This window comes from Mesoplodon mirus (assembly GCF_964341445.2).
Source record: "Mesoplodon mirus genome assembly, chromosome: 10".
Lineage (NCBI taxonomy): Eukaryota > Metazoa > Chordata > Mammalia > Artiodactyla > Ziphiidae > Mesoplodon > Mesoplodon mirus.
In genome coordinates, this window is record NC_138986.1 from 93,664,730 (window position 1) to 93,683,844 (window position 19,115).

At 38.6% G+C, this 19,115-nt stretch overlaps 1 protein-coding gene across 1 annotated transcript in view; it reads left to right on the forward strand.

Annotated features, from left to right (window-relative positions):
- MEI4 (meiotic double-stranded break formation protein 4) overlaps window positions 1–14,814 on the forward strand; it is a gene marked incomplete at its 3' end in the record, with an annotated part of 189,583 nt that extends 174,769 nt beyond the window's left edge. Inside the window, exon 4 of the mRNA XM_082634364.1 lies at window positions 14,545–14,814. Coding sequence (XP_082490490.1) covers window positions 14,545–14,814 — 270 coding nt within the window. The remainder of the gene's footprint in view (window positions 1–14,544) is intronic.
- Window positions 14,815–19,115: the final 4,301 nt, after the last annotated feature.

The following is a 19,115-nucleotide window of genomic DNA, read 5'->3' on the forward strand; positions in this document are numbered from 1 at the left end:
TGAAACTGTGCCAAGGCTGAATTTAGAACACATAGGCCATGCAAACTTACATCTTTGATTTCATAGCATCCTCACAGCATTTCACAGTAAACAGCATCCTTGTCTCATATAAAGGTTGAGAAGTTCCTCTCTACATGCTGCAGTTGCCCTGTTAGTGGTTGAAGAGAGAAGAACGCCCTCCTACCAGTGACCTTTGTAGCCATCTTCAGTGTAGACTTGTGCTGCTGCTTTAGAAGTTGTCTTGGATTCTGTCTGTACAACGAGGACATGCCATGCTAGGAATGATCTGTGGAAGTTCATGAGAACAAGGGCCTCAGGGTCTGTTTTAAGGACTGCTCTTCCCTGAGTAGGTGAGGCTCACATTCGATCCCTCAGAATCCATATTTGGACCCTGAAAGTGTCTAGAGCAAACCCAGAGCAAAGAGAACAGACACTGTTCGATGCACTTCCACTATCCCAGAAAAGCTATTCTGGTGGGGCAGCTGTGCCTTAGAATGACATATTTTATTATTGATGAAAAACAGAAAAGCTCCAGAGAAGCAGAACAACAAGCAGACATAAATATTGTGGGAATATTTACCTTTGTTAGTTATAAATACTTAGTTACCTTTTGGACTGTTTGTGCCATCTAATTGAAAGATTTTCAGCTGGAGGAATAGACATCTAAGTGATGGTGTGAAAGGGTTTTAAATAGCAAGGGGCACCTAATTAAACAGTACCATGTGAGGTCACTAGAGTATGAAATATGAGGTGAAAACTTTGCAAATTTTATTTGTATTCTTGTCACTTAGTTAGAGCAATATCAGGCCAATATCCCTGATGAACACTGATGCAGAAATTCTCAACAAAATATTAGCAAACTGAATCCAGCAATACATTAAAAGGCTCATACAACATGATCAGGTGGAATTTACTCCAGAGACACAAGGGTGGTTCAACATCTGCAAAGCAATCATCATGATCCATCAAATTAACAAAATGAAGAGTAAAAATCATCTCATTAGATGCAGAAAAAGCATATGATAAAATTCAACATCCATTTATCATAACAACTGTCAACAAACTGAGTATAGAGGGAATGTACCTCAACGAAATAAAGACCATATATGAAAAACCAATAGCTAACATCATACTCAAAGGTGAAAGGCTGAAAGCTTTTCCTCTAAGATCAGAAACAAGACAAGGATGCCCACTCTCATCACTTTTGTTCAATATGGTTTTGGAATTCTTATTAGCTACACTAATTATGTAAGAAAAAGAATTAAATGTCATCCAAATCAGAAAGGAAGAAGTAAAACTGCCACTATTTGTAGGTGACATGATACTACATATAGAAAACCCTGAAGACTCCACCAAAAAATCCGTTAGAACTAATAAATGAATTCAGGAAAGTCACAGGATATGAAATCAATGTACAGAAATCATGTTGTTTCTATATACTAATAATGAGCTATCAGAATGGGAAATTAAGAAAATCTCATTTATAATGGCATCAAATAGAACAAAATACCTACAAATAAGTTTAACCAAAGAGGTGAAAGAACTGTATCCTGAAAATGATAAGATACTAATGAAAGAAAGTGAAGAAGGCACAAGTAGATGGAAAGGTATTCCACGTTCTTGGGTTAGAAGAATTAATATTGTTAAAATGTTGCCCATACTACCCAAAGCAATCCACAGATTCAGTGCAATCCCTATCAAAATTCCAATGGCATATTTCACAGAACTAGTGCAAATAATCCTAAAATTCATATGGAACCACAAAAGACCCTGAATAAGCGAAACAGTTTGAGAAAAAAGAACAAAGCTGGAGATATAATACTCCGTGTTTTTCAAACTGTAATACAAAGCTACAGTAATAAAAACAGCATTGTACTGGTGCAACAAAAAAGACACACAGATCAATGGAACAGAATAGAGAGCCCAGAAATAAACCCACACATGTATGGACGATTAATTTACAACAAAAGAGCAAAGAACATGCAGTGGAGAAAGGACAATCTCATCAGTAAATGGTGTTGGGAAAACTGGACAGCCACATGTGAAAGAATGAGACTAGACCACTATCTTACAGTATACACAAAAATTAAAATGGATTAGAGACTTGAATGTAAGACCAGAAACCGTAAAATTTCTAGAAGTAAACATAGGCAGAAACTCATTTACATTGGTCTTAGCGATGTTGTTGTGAATCTAGCTCCAAAAGTAAGGGAAATAAAAGCAAAAATAAACATGAAGTTCCATTAAAGTACAAAGCTTCTGCACAGTGAAGGAAACCATGATTAAAATTAAAAAGCCACCAACTGAATCAGAAATATTTTCAAATCATATTTGTTAAGGGGTTAATATCCAAAATATATAGAATTTATACAACACAGCAACAACAACAAAACAATCTGATTAAAAATGGGCAAAGGATCTGAGTAGACTTTTTTTTCAAAGAAGATATACACATGGCCAACAGGTGCATGAAAAAAATGTCCAACATCACCAATTATTAGGGAAATGCAAATCAAAACAACAATGAGATCACCTCACATTTGTTAGAATGACTATTATCAAAAAGACAAGAAATTACAAATGTTGGTAGGCTGTGGAGCAAAAGGAATGCTGTACATTTTGGAAGGACTGTAAATTGGTACAGCCACAATGGAAAACAGTATGGAGATTCCTCAAAAAATAAAGAATGACCCAGTTATTCCACTTCTGGGTGTTTATCCAAAGAACACAAAACACTAATTCAAAGAGATACATGCATGCCAATGTCATTGTGGCATTATTCATGAGAGCCAAGATATGGAAACAACCTAGGTGTTCACTGATGGATGATGAATGGATAAAGATGTGGTATATGAATACAATGGAATACTACTCAGCCATTAAAAAGAATGAAGCCCTGCCATATTCCACAATGTGGATGGACCTCGAAGGTATTATATTAAGTGAAATGTGTATGATTTCACTCATATGTGGAATCTAAAAGAACAAAACAAACAAACAAACTCATAGAAACAGAGATCAGATTAGTGGTTATCAGAGGGGAAGGAGGTTAAGAGTGGGCAAAATGGGTGAAAGGGGTCAACTGTATGGTGATGGCTGGTAACAAAATAAGCAAACCAAAAACAAGCTCATAGATAAAACAGGCTGGGGGGGGGATGGGTGAAATTGATTAAGGTGGTCAAAAGGTACAGACTCCTAGTTATAAAATACATGTCATGAGGATGTAATGTACAGCATGGTAACTATGGTTAATAATACTGTATTACATATTGGAAAATTGCTAAGACAGTAAATCTTTTTTTTTAACATAAACTCCATATAATTTTTTTGTTTGTTTGTTTTTATTTATTTATTAGTTTCTGCTTTATAACAAATTGAATCAGTCATACATATACATCTGTTCCCACATCCCTTCCCTCTTGCGAAGACAGTAAATCTTAAAAGTCCTCATCAGAAGAAAAAAACATTTGTAACTGTTTGGTGGTGATGGATGTTAACTAGACTTATTGTGGCGACCATTTCACATATATACAGATATTGAATTATTATGTTGTACACCTGAAACTAATATAACATTATATGTTATACCTCAGTAAAAACAAGTGTGAAAGATGAGGAAGAAATCTTGGGAAATTTATTTTACATTCTTGTGACTTCTTAGAACTTTTGAATACCTTCGTGTAACTTGCCTCAACTTCAAGGCAGACTGGTGTATTCCAGATCAGTTCAGTTCTGATGCTAGTCACCTGGACTTAGTGCAGACTTCACAGGGCAAAGACATAGTCCCCAACAAGACTGCCCTCATTTCAGATGCCAGCCACTGGTTCAGGGGTCTGCACTTCTGACCAACTGGCCAATTTTCTTTTTGCAACATGTATCTAAAAAAGACTTTTATAACCTGTGTATTAATATACGTATACTGAGTTGTTCTCCCACTTGTTTTATTTTCAGTGCATTTAAGTTAACTTAATTCCCCATAACGTATTTAATTTTCCTTGTACGCCACTGCTAGTTTAAAACAGAGGCATTTAGCATTCTCCACTGAGAATATGTGCTGAGCGCATTCTTCATGTTTTTGACTGTAACTCATCCAGGAGCAATGCAAATAGAATAACACTCTTACAATATACATCCCATTGTATTATGCTTATTCCCATATGTAATTCTACCTTGAACCGTGATGCCTAAAGGATATGAAGCCATACTTCTAGTCATCTTTCTATAATTTCCATCTCAGCATGCGGTTGGCTGTAGCTACTGAGGAGATGTTCTTTGAAGGAGAGACAGAACCTCTGGTTCTATATTCCTTTCTTTACATTTGTCATCAGGTAGTGACTTTCACCAGCACTAACATACCAAAGCTTTCTGTAGAACCACTTAGCACTTTTGTAACAGATAAATTTCCCCAGCAGCCTCTCAGCACAAAGGTAATGAAAATAGTCAAACCAGATAACTGTCTCATAGTTTGAAGTCTAGTGCCTTGTCCTAAACTTTCTGCATTGCATATGGATCTTTACTTTAAAAAAAATTCTCTAGAGTATCTTCAAGTAACAAATTAGAGTTATTATAATCATGGTTATAGAAGTATTTCATATAATAGTAAAAAAACACTAAATGTTTTATATATCTTTTAATAAATCAACTAGAAGGTAGCAAAACATTTCAAATGTTGTTAAACAATATCACATGGCTATAGCATGATTGCTTTTTCTTTTATTCAAAGATTATTTCTATTATGACATTTCTTTGTTCTTAAAAGTAACTTATCAAATTCACGATACCAAACACTTAAAAAGGGTAAATTTTACTGTATGTCAATTATATCTCAAAAAATCTGATTTTTAAAAAAAGAGAAATGGTTGTCAGTTGATTTTTAAAAAAGAACAAAAGAACAAGAAATGCAGTACTCACTTTGCTATAGACACAGTCTCTATGTCAATAAATGTTCATGAGAACACATTCAGTTTTTTCTCTTTTGTGTTTCCAGACTTTCCTGGGTGTTGTGCAGTTCCACTTAGCCTTTGAAAGCAAGTTCTGATAAAATGATTTCATTGAATCAGTGGTGACACATGTTTAAAATAAGAAGAAAAAGGGACAAATGTGTTGGCTTTTAATTTCTATAAATACAATCCCGTTCAGTTGTGCTTTGGGAGATAATTAGTAGATTTATCTGAGGCCAAAGTTAGCTTTCAGTTTCCAAACAAAAGTATTGGAAAAGATCTGGTCACTATGAGTCCACCCCCTTGTTACCACTAATCTTAGGCTTTGGATCCAGTGCTCTTAAAAATATATCTACATTTCTTGCTTACTTTGGCACATTTATCAGTGCTTAGCTAAGCAGCCTCTAGGAGATTCTTTTTTAGTCTGGGTGGTCATCGATTCTACTCCAGCAAATCTGGTTCCTGCCTGGTTGCACAGGTTTTGATGCTATCTTGGATAGTATTTATTTAGAGTCCTAAAGAAGAAAGTATCTTGTTGATTTTATCCCCACTGGCTATTTGGACATGTGTTTGCCGTAAATAATAGCCATCTGGATCTCTGGTTCTAATATACATCAGACATTTCACCAGCTCTGATTTCTTCTACTCACGCGGTGTCTGAACTGCATGGCGGTGGTGGCTTAACTTAGTGAAGCAGGGCATTCTCTCTGCTATAAAGTATAATAATGACAAATTATACTTTCGTCATTTCTCTTGTTCTCCGTGCCTTCCTTCAGGAAGATAAGTGTGTCAGGCATGAAAGTGACTATAGACCTCATGGAACCAAACGCACAGTCTTTAAGATTTTCTTAACGTATAGACCTGACTTGGCCTCTGACTGCATGCACCGGTCAGATGGGTCTGGTTCCACTGCCTTAAAGAAGGCTGAGAGGTGGGGTCTGTGCCGAGTGAGCTGTTGCAGAGAATGCTGACAGCCCCCAACTCCCCCTTTAAGCTCTCTGCTGCTCCCTTGCCTCAGTGCTTCCGGAATGACCAGAGACTGAGAGCCCTGTGGTGGAAGCCAAACAGGCGTTGGCCTGTGCTGACAATAACTTTCAAGTCATCTCTCCAAAAGAATCCTGCCAGCCCATCCAGAAGGAGCTGAGCCTACAGGGTGATCACTCGTGACTAACTCGGCGTTGGCCTGTGCTGACAATAACTTTCAAGTCATCTCTCCAAAAGAATCCTGCCAGCCCATCCAGAAGGAGCTGAGCCTACAGGGTGATCACTCGTGACTAACTCGTTTCCTGCCCTTCAGTGTCTTCTCACACATGTGACTCAGCTATCTTTAGCGTTCCTCCGTAGCCCTTAGAGCATGCACGCACTTTGCGTTGCCATTATTTTCTACTTCTCTGTCTCCCTAGATGCATACGAGGAGCTCTCCTACAGGTAGGGATCCTGTCCTGTTCACCTCTGCGTTCTCAGCTTTCACCGTGGGGTCTGGCATTCGAAGGTACCCAGTCAGTGTTTGTAACAGGACTGAAGCAAGAGAGGAGGCGCGTGAGGCAGGCAGAAACATAACATCATTAAGTGCTAAGTATTCGCAGCTAAATTCATCCTTAATGAATTCAGCTACTTTTATTCCAGTCTGTGAGCCCTGTTCTTTCACTTAATAGACTCTTATAATAATAACAAAGTCATCTGGTTTGTACTGCTTTGTCAAGAACTGCTGTGATGGAAGTCCAGACAAATAAATGATCTGTTTGCTTCTCAAAATGCTTGAAAGGCATTTCCAGCCTGAGACTAAGTTTAATATTGTGGTATAAAGTAGTGAAAAAGTTTCTCTGAGTGGGGTTGATGACCCCATAATTAAGGGCGCAGATCCTAAGAAAGCAGTGGGGATGCAGGGTAAAGCTACTTCAAGTTGACTCAGGGGATCTCATAGAACAAAGAAATGCTTTGTCCCTGTATCAGGAACTCTCTGTTCTCTACACGAAGAGATTTGAGAATTAAAAATGATGTGGGATCTATCTTATTATTATGTCCAACAATCTGCTATTCTGATGACCAAGAAAGGGATGAATTGGAGTCAAACCACAGGAGATTTCCCCAGAGAAATGTGCAAATATAAAATTTTAAGCACTTGGGGTTTAATCTGTGATGTTATTGAGTTAGTCACCAAAAGGGCATACTGCTTAGAAGGTCATTTTTACCAACCTACCACTAGAATAGATGAACAAGTTGATTCATCTCACACTAGTCAAATAACTGGACCTTTTTCTATTTCCTATAAGATGCCATCTTTAACCCACACCTATGCCTACTTCAGGGCCTTCTAATATCAGAAAGACGATCATCTCACACTTAGGTTCCTTGTTACCACCCTTCTATGCAAAAAGGAGTTGTCTGCTAGATGAGTGCTATTCATGAAGGATTTTCTTGGTAGAGGAAAGTAGATGAAGGTGCATTGTCAGGTTCTCACACATCTCTACAGGAACAGTTCACAGTGAACATGAAATGCCCCCAACAGTTGACCATAGTACAGTACTTGAATAATACCAGTAGCTTTCCTCTAGGTTCAAAGTACCTTATGGATAGGGATAGGGATGATATCTTTTTCACTTTGGGTAAAAACATAACGATGATGATGATGATAAATGATAATAGATAATACTTATTTGAAAATTTGTGATCCTGTGCTGTGTTTTTAATATTCAGCCTCAAGAAACAGATTTGAGAAAAGTAGGTAAAATTGGTTAATGAGAAAACCATCATCTTTAAACAAGGCTAATTATGACAGATTTTTTAAAAATTCTGTTATGTATTTCTTTCATTGACACTTTTATGTATAAATCTTCCCACTGGAAACATGGCAAAATATCAAGATCCTAAATGCTAGTCATTGTAATAGTTTAATAGTTTAGAATTTTTCATCTAAGTTACCTACAAATTAGACATAAGCCCCTTAGAACCAGTCTCTAGGATGCAACATTTTAGGGAGATGACTATACCATTATCTGTTAAAGCAAAATGGATTAATATCCATTGAATCCTTTTTATTCTTTTTGACCTGACACTTTGATCAAAAGGTGATTCACCAGTCTATACCCCTCGCTCCCTTTGGGCCTTGGCTCACAAATCATCTCTAGGAAATCTTCCCTAATTAGCTAACTACACTCTGCTCTGATCAGCCTTTTGCCTTATACTCCCTCGGTATGGGTCTGGCACCCAGGTTGCCAGGGTTCTGTTGCAGCCATAAGTTCCTTGATTTTGTGTGTGTGTGTGTGTGTGTGTGTGTGTGTGTGTGATTTATATTTTATACAGATGATATATAAGATGCATGTGGCTCTGCTACTCTGTTCTCAGGCACTGTTGCTAGCATGGTCACGTGCAGTATTGCACTGGGCTCTTTCAGTACCTTTCGTGTGCTTCAGAAGCTGCAATCTGCTTAGTAAACAGCTGCTAGAGAGTTAACTTTCATCCTCCTCAGCTCCTTGACTGAAATCTACTGCCTTCTAGTAGATAAGTTATTAAAACTTAGGGGTAAGTTTTTCACTTAATTATCAGGTAGACAACTGACCTTTTCCTTTAAGGTACTGTGTTGAATTCATTCTTTTAGAAACTGCTTGTTTTAATTGTATCTTACTTATTGCTTCTAATAAAATCTGGCATGTGGGATACTGAGCCAGTGGCATATTATATTCCGTGAACATTTAATTTAACATTTAGGCCATGCACCTGTACTCTTTGACTTGGTTTTCTACCCTTTAACAATCCAGTTTTCTCCTTCATCTCTTACATTTGGAGCAATAAGAAAAATGTCATGTTGTGTTTTTACCCTTTCTGTAGCAGCATGCTTATTTCTGAAAGAGTCAGACTGCACTTCTGCATGGCCTTGGTTAGCACACTTAAATTGTTGAATTTAGTGAACTATTTACATTTTCATATTTTTCAGCATTAAATATAAGCATCCAAACTGCAAGCCACACCTTAAATGTACAGTACATTTTGCTACATGATCAGCTGCCAAGGAGTGTGACGGTTTTTGTCCCTTTAGCCATCTCTGTCCCTTCTGTGTCAGAGACAGCAGCAAGCAGCACCTTTCCAAGACAAAGGAAACTTAAGAGTTTCCTTCCTGCCTAGATCAAGTCTCAAGCTTCCGATTTTAAAAGACCAAAATGGAAGAAGGGAGCCCCAGCACAGTGCAGGAAGGTACGGCCATCCTGCGTGGGTATATTGAGCTGCACAATTCCATCCAGAATCTGGCCGTTTCTACTTATCCATGGGCAGCCTTCATCCTCAGCCTCACAACAAGGCTGCTGGACCTCCAAGCATTACATCTGTATTTCCAAGCAGGACCAGTGGTGAAGAGAGAAGGCAGACGTGCATTCCACCAGATTTTGCCTGCTATTAAAGCACTTTCCCAGAAGCTCCACCCAATTACTTATATTTCCATTTCTTTGACCAGAATTAGCCTTAAGAGAGACTGGAAAATATACAGTTTTTGTTCATCCGTTGTCATTCTGAACAAAACTGGGGTTCTGTTGATGAAAAATGAGGGAGAAGTGGGTATAGAGTAAGCAAGTAGATATGTCTGCTTCAAGGATAATAAGTCTTTATAAAAATATCAAGTTAACCTTGACTGAATTTCAACTGAAACAACAATTAGGAAACTGGCACCATTTGTCTATAGCCTTAATTTCATAATCTAAGTTTTGAAGTAAAATTTTGCAGCATGTAAAGAAATATTATTTTTTTACTATTTAAATAAATATTTGGATACTTTGACTTTCTCAAGCCCAACTCAGAAAAAGAAAAATAATCAAAGAAATATTTAATTCTAAAAGTGACCTACAAAAATACATGGTGATTTTCCTACCAGGAAAGTATTTCCTCTTCTGAAGGTCCCCTACTGTATAAAATGGGATTAGGTATAAGAAGTAGTCATGGGACTATCGAAGCTGCCTCTCAGGGGTCCTTCAGTTCGGAAAGACCCAGATAGAGAGACAAATTGATAGCCTTCTGTTGGATGTATAGAGCCATCATGCTTGTATATCGGGCTTCATTCAGTCTTCCTGGTAGGTGTTCAGGCAAAAACACGTGGGCATTTTCCAGGTGAGTATGTTTCATCTGTTTTGCGGATTTTCCAGCACTGGTGTGGTTCAGTCTAATTTGACAGTGAGAATGTAAAAATTACACCAAAATATAGTAGAAGGGTATCAGCTGTCATCTTAATTCCATTTATTTTAGTTTTTATTCAGCTTATGCACTATTTCAGAAAGTGTCTGAACATATGATTAGGCAGAGCAGGCAGCTGCCAGTGTGATAAAATTTGGGAACTACAGGAAAGACCTCCCCCACAGACATGCCATCTGAGTCACATTGAGCAGGAGGGCTGCTAAGGCGTGTAAGTTAAATGTATACTGTCTCTAAATGGAGGAGTTAGTTTCAAGTTAATGTTCTATGAGATGTAAATATCTTGGAGCAAAAAGAGTTTATCCAATTAATATTATGAGAATAGGCATTTGGGATAAAGGTGGAACTCAAGACAGATAAATTCTGGTAAAATCAAAGTCCCAAACAGTGTAGAGAAATGCAATACTACAGGGAACCCCAGCCCACCTGGAAGCAGAGCTAAATATGCCCAAAGTGAGATTCTCCAAGCAAATGGAAAGGGACCAAGACATACTCTGCCTGCTTTACACCCATAAAACTCCTGGAAGAAACATAGGCAGTGAGTGCCTTGACACAGGTCTTGGCAATTATTTTTTGGATTGACACCAAAAGCAAAAATCAACCTGGGGCTACTTCAAACTTTTTAAAAGCTTCAGCAAAGCAAAGAAAGTCAACAAAATGAAAAGGCAACTTACTGAATGTGAGAAAATGTTTGCAAATCATATACTTGTTAAGAGGTTAATATCCAAAATATATAAAGAGCTCATATATCTCAATAGCAAACAACCATCCAATTAAAAAATGGGCAGAGGAGCTGGATAGATGTTTTTCCAAAGAAGATGTACACATGGCCAATAGGTACATGAAAAGATTCCCAACATCACTAGTCATCAGGGAAATGCAAATTAAAACCACAATGAGATATCATATTACACCTGTTAGGATGGTTATTATCAAAAAGACAAGAAATAACAAATGATGGTGAAGATGTAGAGAAAAAGGGAACCCTTGTGCACCTGCTGGTGGGAATGAAAACTGGTGCAGCCACTATGGAAAACAGTATGGAGATCCCTCAAAAAATTAAAAATAGAACTACTGTATGATCCAACAATTCCACTTCTGAGTATTAGTCTTAACTAATTTGAAACACTAATTAGAAAAGATGTATGCACTGCGCCCCTGTGTTCATTGCAGCATTATTTACAACAGCCAAATAGCCAAGACATGGAAACAACCTAAATGTCGTCGATGGATGAATAAAGAAAAGGTGGGGTATATATACACATGCACATATACATATATACACACACACACACATATACATATATATGTATGTAAAATGGACTATTATTCAGCTGTAAAAAAAGAATGAAGTCATTCCATTTGCAACACATGGAGGGACCTTGAGGCATTATGCTAAGTCAAATAGTAAGGAATCGGGCTCCCTGACTTCAGACTATACTACAAAGCTACAGTAATCAAGACAGTATGGTACTGGCACAAAAACAGAAAGATAGATCAATGGAACAGGATAGAAAGCCCAGAGATAAACCCACACACATATGGTCACCTTATCTTTGATAAAGGAGGCAGGAAAGTACAGTGGAGAAAGGACAGCCTCTTCAATAAGTGGTGCTGGGAAAACTGGACAGGGACATGTAAAAGTATGAGATTAGACCACTCCCTAACACCATACACAAAAATAAGCTCAAAATGGATTAAAGACCTGAATGTAAGGCCAAAAATTATAAAACTCTTAGAGGAAAACATAGGCAGAACACTCTATGACATAAATCACAGCAAGATCCTTTTGGACCCACCTCCTAGAGAAATGGAAATAAAAACAAAAATAAACAAATGGGACCTAATGAAACTTCAAAGCTTTTGCACAGCAAAGGAAACCATAAACAAGACCAAAAGACAACCCTCAGAATGGGAGAAAGTATTTGCAAATGAAGCAACTGACAAAGGATTAATCTCCAAAATTTATAAGCAGCTCATGCAGCTCAATAACAAAAAAACAACCCAATCCAAAAATGGGCAGAAGACCTAAATAGACACTTCTCCAAAGAAGATATACAGACTGCCAACAAACACATGAAAGAATGCTCAACATCATTAATCATTAGAGAAATGCAATGAAAACTACAATGAGATATCATCTCACACCAGTCAGAACGGCCATCATCAAAAAATCCAGAAACAATAAATGCTGGAGAGGGTGTGGAGAAAACGGAACACTTTTCCACTGCTGGTGGGAGTGTGAATTGGTACACCCACTATGGAGAACAGTATGGAGGTTCCTTTAAAAACTACAAATAGAACTACCATTTAACCCAGCAATCCCACTACAGGGCATATACCCTGAGAAAACTATAATTCAAAAAGAGTCATGTAGCAAAATGTTCATTGCAGTTCTATTTACAATAGCCCAGAGATGGAAACAACCTAAGTGTCCATCATCAGATGAATGGATAAAGAAGATGTGGCACATATATACAATGGAATATTACTCAGCCATAAAAAGAAACGAAATTCAGCTATTTGTAATGAGGTGGATAGACCTAGAGTCTGTCATACAGAGTGAAGTAAGAAAGAGAAAGACAAATACCGTATGCTCACACATATATATGGAATTTAAGAAAAAAATATGTCATGAAGAACCTAAGTGTAAAACAGGAATAAAGGCACAGACCTACTTGAGAATGGACTTGAGGATATGGGGAGGGGGAAGGGTAAGCTGTGACAAAGCGAGAGAGAGGCATGGACATATATACACTACCAAACATAAGGTAGATAGCTAGTGGGAAGCGGCCGCATAGCACAGGGAGGTCAGCTCGGTGCTTTGTGACCGCCTGGAGGGGTGGGATAGGGAGGGTGGGAGGGAGGGAGACGCAAGAGGGAAGAGATATGGGAACAGATGTATATGTATAACTGATTCACTTTGTTATAAAGCAGAAACTAACACCATTGTAAAGCAATTATACTCCAATAAAGTTGTAAAAAAATAATAATCACTGTGTGATCTCTTTTATATGTGAAACCGAAAAGCAAACAACTGAGCTCCTGGATATGGAAAACAGATTGGGGGTTGCCTGGGGTGAGGGTAGGGGGCAAAATGGGTTAAGGGAGTCACAAGGTGCAGATTTCATTATAAAATGAATAAGTCATTGGGATGTAATGTACAACATGATGACTATAGTTAATAATACTGTATTGCATGTTTGAAAGTGCCTAGGAGAGTCAACCTTAAAATATCACAAGAAAAAAATTTGTAACTATGTAGGCTGATGGATTTTAAATGGACTTACTGTGATGATCATTTTGCAGCATATACAAATATTGAATCGTTACATTGTACACATGAAACTAATATAATGTGATGTCAATTATATACCTCAATCAAGAAAAAGAAAGTATCAGTTATCTGTATATGTTTGATTCTTTTATCAGACAACCTTGTTGAAGATAATTCCTCTGGGCTCTAACAAAATGTTTCTTTATATATGTGTTATTACAGTGGATAAATTTGTTGGAATGTTTCCAACATATTTCTTAATAAGCAAATGATAAAGCCAGTTTATATCTTTACATGCTTCCTGTATCCCCTCATGTTCTGCTTTCCATTGTGCACTTTTTAGGCCTTCCTTTGATTTTTTCTCACTTTCAGCCATCTAGGCCAAATAATTTCTACAAGAAACATCTACATTTCTTCTCATGACCATCTGTCTGATTCCACACAGTCTAATCCTCCTCCTCCCCAGTTTGTGTAGTCTCAGGATGAGATCACATCCAGTCGCTTACAGGTCATAACCCTAACTGCTTTAGGACTGAGTTATACTTCGAAACATGTTCCTAAAATCCTACCACCAAAGATCCTTTTGTTATCATTGACAGGAGTATCAGGCATTGGAAGTCTTTGGTGAAACATTGAATTCAACACACAAGATTTGTTGTGTGTTAGACTCTCTGCCACGTATTCGCAGATTCATCTCAGTAACGAATTATAGCAGCACCGTAGAGAAAGGATTCAGAACTTTGTAAACCGTGAGAAGGAAAAGTCATTCACCAAGATTGGAAGAGGAAATGTTCTCTTTTGTTCTCTCTCCCCCCACTCCAATCAGCGGAATGAGAAGATAGAAGGTGTTAAATAAGCCAAATATTTTACTTTTTGTTGAAAAATTTGATCTCTTTATTTGGCTTTTGCTGATCTGAGCTACAACCAGTATTTTTTTAAAGGAGTTTTTTTTTTCTTTTAATTGGAGTACAGTTGCTTTACATTATTGTGCAACATTGTGTTAGTTGATACTGTAAAGCAAAGTGAATCAGCTATACATATACATATATCCCCTCTTTTTTGGATTTCCTTCTCATTTAGGTCATGCAGAGCACCGAGTAGAGTTCCCTGTGCTATACAGTAGGTTCTCATTAGTTTGTTGTTTATCTGTAGGTGCAATCCAGTTACGATGTGACACGCTATGAAAATATTTTCTCTGTGTTCTGCATTCTGGAACAACTTCTTCAGAAGGAAACTGAAGAAGGCAATGCTTCAAGAATAGGGCATGAGGACCAAGAAATCAAGAAATTTCTTCAGAAGCATGATGAAACTATTTTGCAACTCTCTGATGCATTTCCTTTATTTACTTTTTATTTATGGAGACTGGGCACTCTCTTGAACTCAGTAGAGATAGGAACTGTTGAAAATAACTCACTTCCTTAGCAATTTACCAAATATCAGAAGCATACTAAAGTTGAATATATGAAGATCTTGTGCTTAACAGATTTTCAAGAATATTTTTAAATGAGCATTTTAAATGCATCTCTAAATATAATCATTAAATCAATTTAATAGTCTTAAATTGTGTATAAAAGAAGATTATGAGTCATATTTCTATACTAAAATCAGCCAGTTTTAGTTGAGAATGCCCTCCTTATTCTTACGGAATGGTATCTTACAATATGTTACTCAATACAGTCTAGTTCTGTTATTCTCTAAAATGGACCATTAATTGCCTTTTATTAAAAAATTACATTTTAAAAGATTTTCATGTAATAGATGCTAAAAGGTAACAGAAGAGATCTTATGTTTTGTTACTTTATCAACAGAGCATTTAAAATAAGTGGTTATAAATAAGATTTTTTTTAACTTTTCTTTCTTAAATAGTTTCACTTATATAATTTTCTGTTGTCTTAGAGGGGACTCATGTAGGAGAAAAGTTTTTAACATTTGTAAAACTAACGGCCTGTAATTTCACATAATCAACATATTTTTCAAGTCCTTTTCAAAGTACTAGTTAAAAATGTTGCTTGTTTTTCAAATTGTTTGTTTTGATTCTGTTGATTATATAAAATATTCCTGTTGTTAAAATGTAGTTGTTATGTGAAATTAAGTCTAACATCTGTCTAGAAATATACTTTATATTTATTAAAAGTATAATTATACTTATGAACGTATTGGTTTAATTTTCAAGTCACAATTTCATTGACTTTCATTCAATTATTAAAATCATAACCAGAAGATGGGTGACTTCCGGGGAAGGTGGCGGAAGAGTAAGATGTGGAGATCACCTGCCTCCGCACAGATACATCAGAAATACATCTACACGAGGAACAACTCCTACAGAACACCTACTGAACACTGGCAGAAGACCTCAGACCTCCCGAAAGGCAAGAAACTCCCCCACGTACATGGGTAGGGCAAAAAAAAATAGAATAAACAGAGACAAAAGGATAGGGATGGGACCTGCACCAGGGGGAGGGAGCCGTGAAGGAGGAAAGGTTTGCACACATTAGGAAGCCCCTTCGCGGGCGGAGACTGCGGGTGGCAGAGGGGGGAAGCTTCGGGGTCGTGGAGGAGAGCACAGCCACAGGGGTGTGGAGGGCAAAGCAGAGAGATTCCCGCACAGAGGACCTGTGCCGACCGGCACTCACCAGCCCGAGAGGCTTGTCTGCTCACCCGCCGGGTGGGCAGGGCTGGGAGCTGAGGCTCGGGCACAGGGAGAGGACTGGGTTTGCCAGTGTGAACACAGCCTGCAGGCGCTAGTGCACCACGGCTAGCCGGGAGGGAGTCCGGGAAAAGTCGGGAGCTGCCGAAGAGGCAAGAGACTTTTTCTTACCTCTTTGTTTCCTGGTGCGCGAGGAGAGGGGATTCAGAGTGCTGCTTAAAGGAGCTCCAGAGATGGGCACGAGCCATGGCTAAAAGCACGGACCACAAGGAGGGGCGTGGGATGCTGGGGCTGCTACTGCCGCTGCCAAGAGGCCTGTGTGCGAGCGCAGGTCACTGTCCATACCTCCCCTCCCAGGAGCCTGTGCAGCCCGCCACTTCTGGGGTCCTGTGATCCAGGGACGGCTTCCCCGGGAGAGTGCACGGCGCGCCTCGGGCTGGTGCAACATCACGCCGGCCTCTGCAGCCGCAGGCTCGCCCCGCACTCCGTACCCCTCCCTCCTCCCTGCCCTGAGTGACCCAGAGTCCCCGAAGCAGCTGCTCCTTTAACCCCATCCTGTCTGAGCGAAGAACAGACGCCCTCCGGTGACCTACACGCAGAGGTGGGGCCAAATCCAAAGCTGAGACCCGGGAGTTGTGAGAACAAAGAAGAGAAAGGGAAATCTCTCCCAGCAGCCTCAGAAGCAGCGGATTAAAGCTCCACACTCAACTTGATGTACCCTACATCTGTGGAATACATGAATAGACAATGAATCATCCCAAATTGAGGAGGTGGACTTTGAGAGCAAGATTTATGATTTTTTCCCTTTTCCTCTTTCTGTGAGTGTGTATGTGTATGCTTCTGTGTGAGATTTTGTCTGTATAGCTTTGCTTCCACCATTTGTCCCAGGGCTCTATCCATCCGTTTTTTTGTTTTGTTTAAAATTTTTATTCTTAATAATTATTTTTTATTTTAATAACTTTATTATATTTTAACATACTTCTATTTTACTTTACCTTCTTGCTTTCTTTTTTCCTACCTTCCCTCCTTCCTTCCTCCCTCCCTCCCTCCATCCTTTCTTTCTTCTTTCCTTCCTTCCTTTATTTCTACTTCTACTAATTCTTTCTTTCTACTTTTTCTCCTTTTTATTCTGAGCCGTGTGGATAAAAGGTTCTTGGTGCTGCAGCCAGGAGTCAGTGCTGTGCCTCTGAGGTGGGAGAGCCAAATTCAGGACACGGGTCCACAAGAGACCTCCCAGCTCCATGTAATTTCAAATGGCAAAAATCTCCCAGAGATCTCCATCTCAACACCAGCACCCAGTTTCACTCAACGACCAGCAAGCTACAGTGCTGGACACCCTATGCCAAACAAGTAGCAAGACAGGAACACAACCCCACCCATGAGCAGAGAGGCTACCTAAAAACATAATAAGGCCATAGGCACCCCAAAACACACCACCAGACGTGGACCTGCCCACCAGACAGACAAGATCCAGCCTCATCCACCAGAACACAGGCACTAGTCCCCTCCACCAGGAAGCCTACACAACTCACTGAACCAACCTTAGCCACTGGGGTCAGACACCAAAAACAATGGGAACTACGAATCTGCAGCCTGCAAAAAGGAGACCCCAAACACAGTAACATAAGCAAAATGAGAAGACAGAAAAACACACAGCAGGTGAAGGAGCAAGATAAAAACCCACCAGGCCTAACAAATGAAGAGCAAATAGGCATCTACCTGAAAAAGAATTCAGAATAATGATAGTAAAGATAATACAAAATCTTGGAAATAGAATAGAGAAAATGCAAGAAACATTTAACAAGGGTCTAGAAGAACTGCAGATGAAACAAGCAATGATGAACAACACAATAAATGAAATTAAAAGCACGCTAGATGGGATCAATAGCAGAATAACTGAGGCAGAGAAGATATAATAGTGGAAATAACTACTGCAGAGCACAATAAAGAAAAAAGAATGAAAAGCACTGAGGACAGTCTCAGAGACCTCTGGGACAACATTAAACACACCAACATTCGAATTATAGGGGTTCCAGAAGAAGAAGAGACAAATAAAGGGACTGAGAAAATATTTGAAGAGATTATAGTTGAAAACTTCCCCAATATGGGAAAGGAAATAGTTAATCAAGTCCAGGAGGCACAGAGAGTCCCATACAGAATAAATCCAAGGAGAAATACGCCAAGACACATATTAATCAAACTGTCAAAAATTAAACACAAAGAAATCATACTAAAAGCAGCAAGGGAAAAACAACAAATAACACACAAGGGAATCCCCATCAGGTTAACAGCTGATCTCTCAGCAGAAACTCTACAAGCCAGAAGGGAGTGGCAGGACATAATTAAAGTGATGAAGGAGAGAAACCTGCAACCAAGATTACTCTACCCAGCAAGGATCTCATTCAGATTTGATGGAGAAATTAAAACCTTTACAGACAAGCAAAAGCTGAGAGAGTTCAGCACCACCAAACCAGCTTTACAACAAATGCTAAAGGAACTTCTCTAGGCAAGAAACACAACAGAAGGAATATACCTACAATAACGAACCCAAAGCAATTAAGGAAATGGGAATAGGAACATACATATCGATAATTACCTTAAATGTAAATGGACTAAATGCTCCCACCAAAAGACACAGAGTGGCTGAATGGATACAAAAACAAGACCCATATATATGCTGTCTACAAGAGACCCACTTCAGACCTAGAGACACATACAGATTGAAAGTAAGGGGATGGAAAAAGATATTCCATGCAAATGGAAACCAAAAGAAAGCTGGAGTAGCAATTCTTATATCAGACAAAATAGACTTTAAAATAAAGACTATTACAAGAGACAAAGAAGGACACTACATAACGATAAAGGGATCGATCCAAGAAGAAGATATAACAATTGTAAATATTTATGCACCCAACTTAGGAGCACCTCAATACATAAGGCAAATACTAACAGCCATAAAAGGGGAAATCGACAGTAACACACTCATAGTAGGGGACTTGAACACCCCACTTTCACCAATGGACAGATCATCCAAAATGAAAATAAATAAATAAGGAGACACAAGCTTTAAATGATA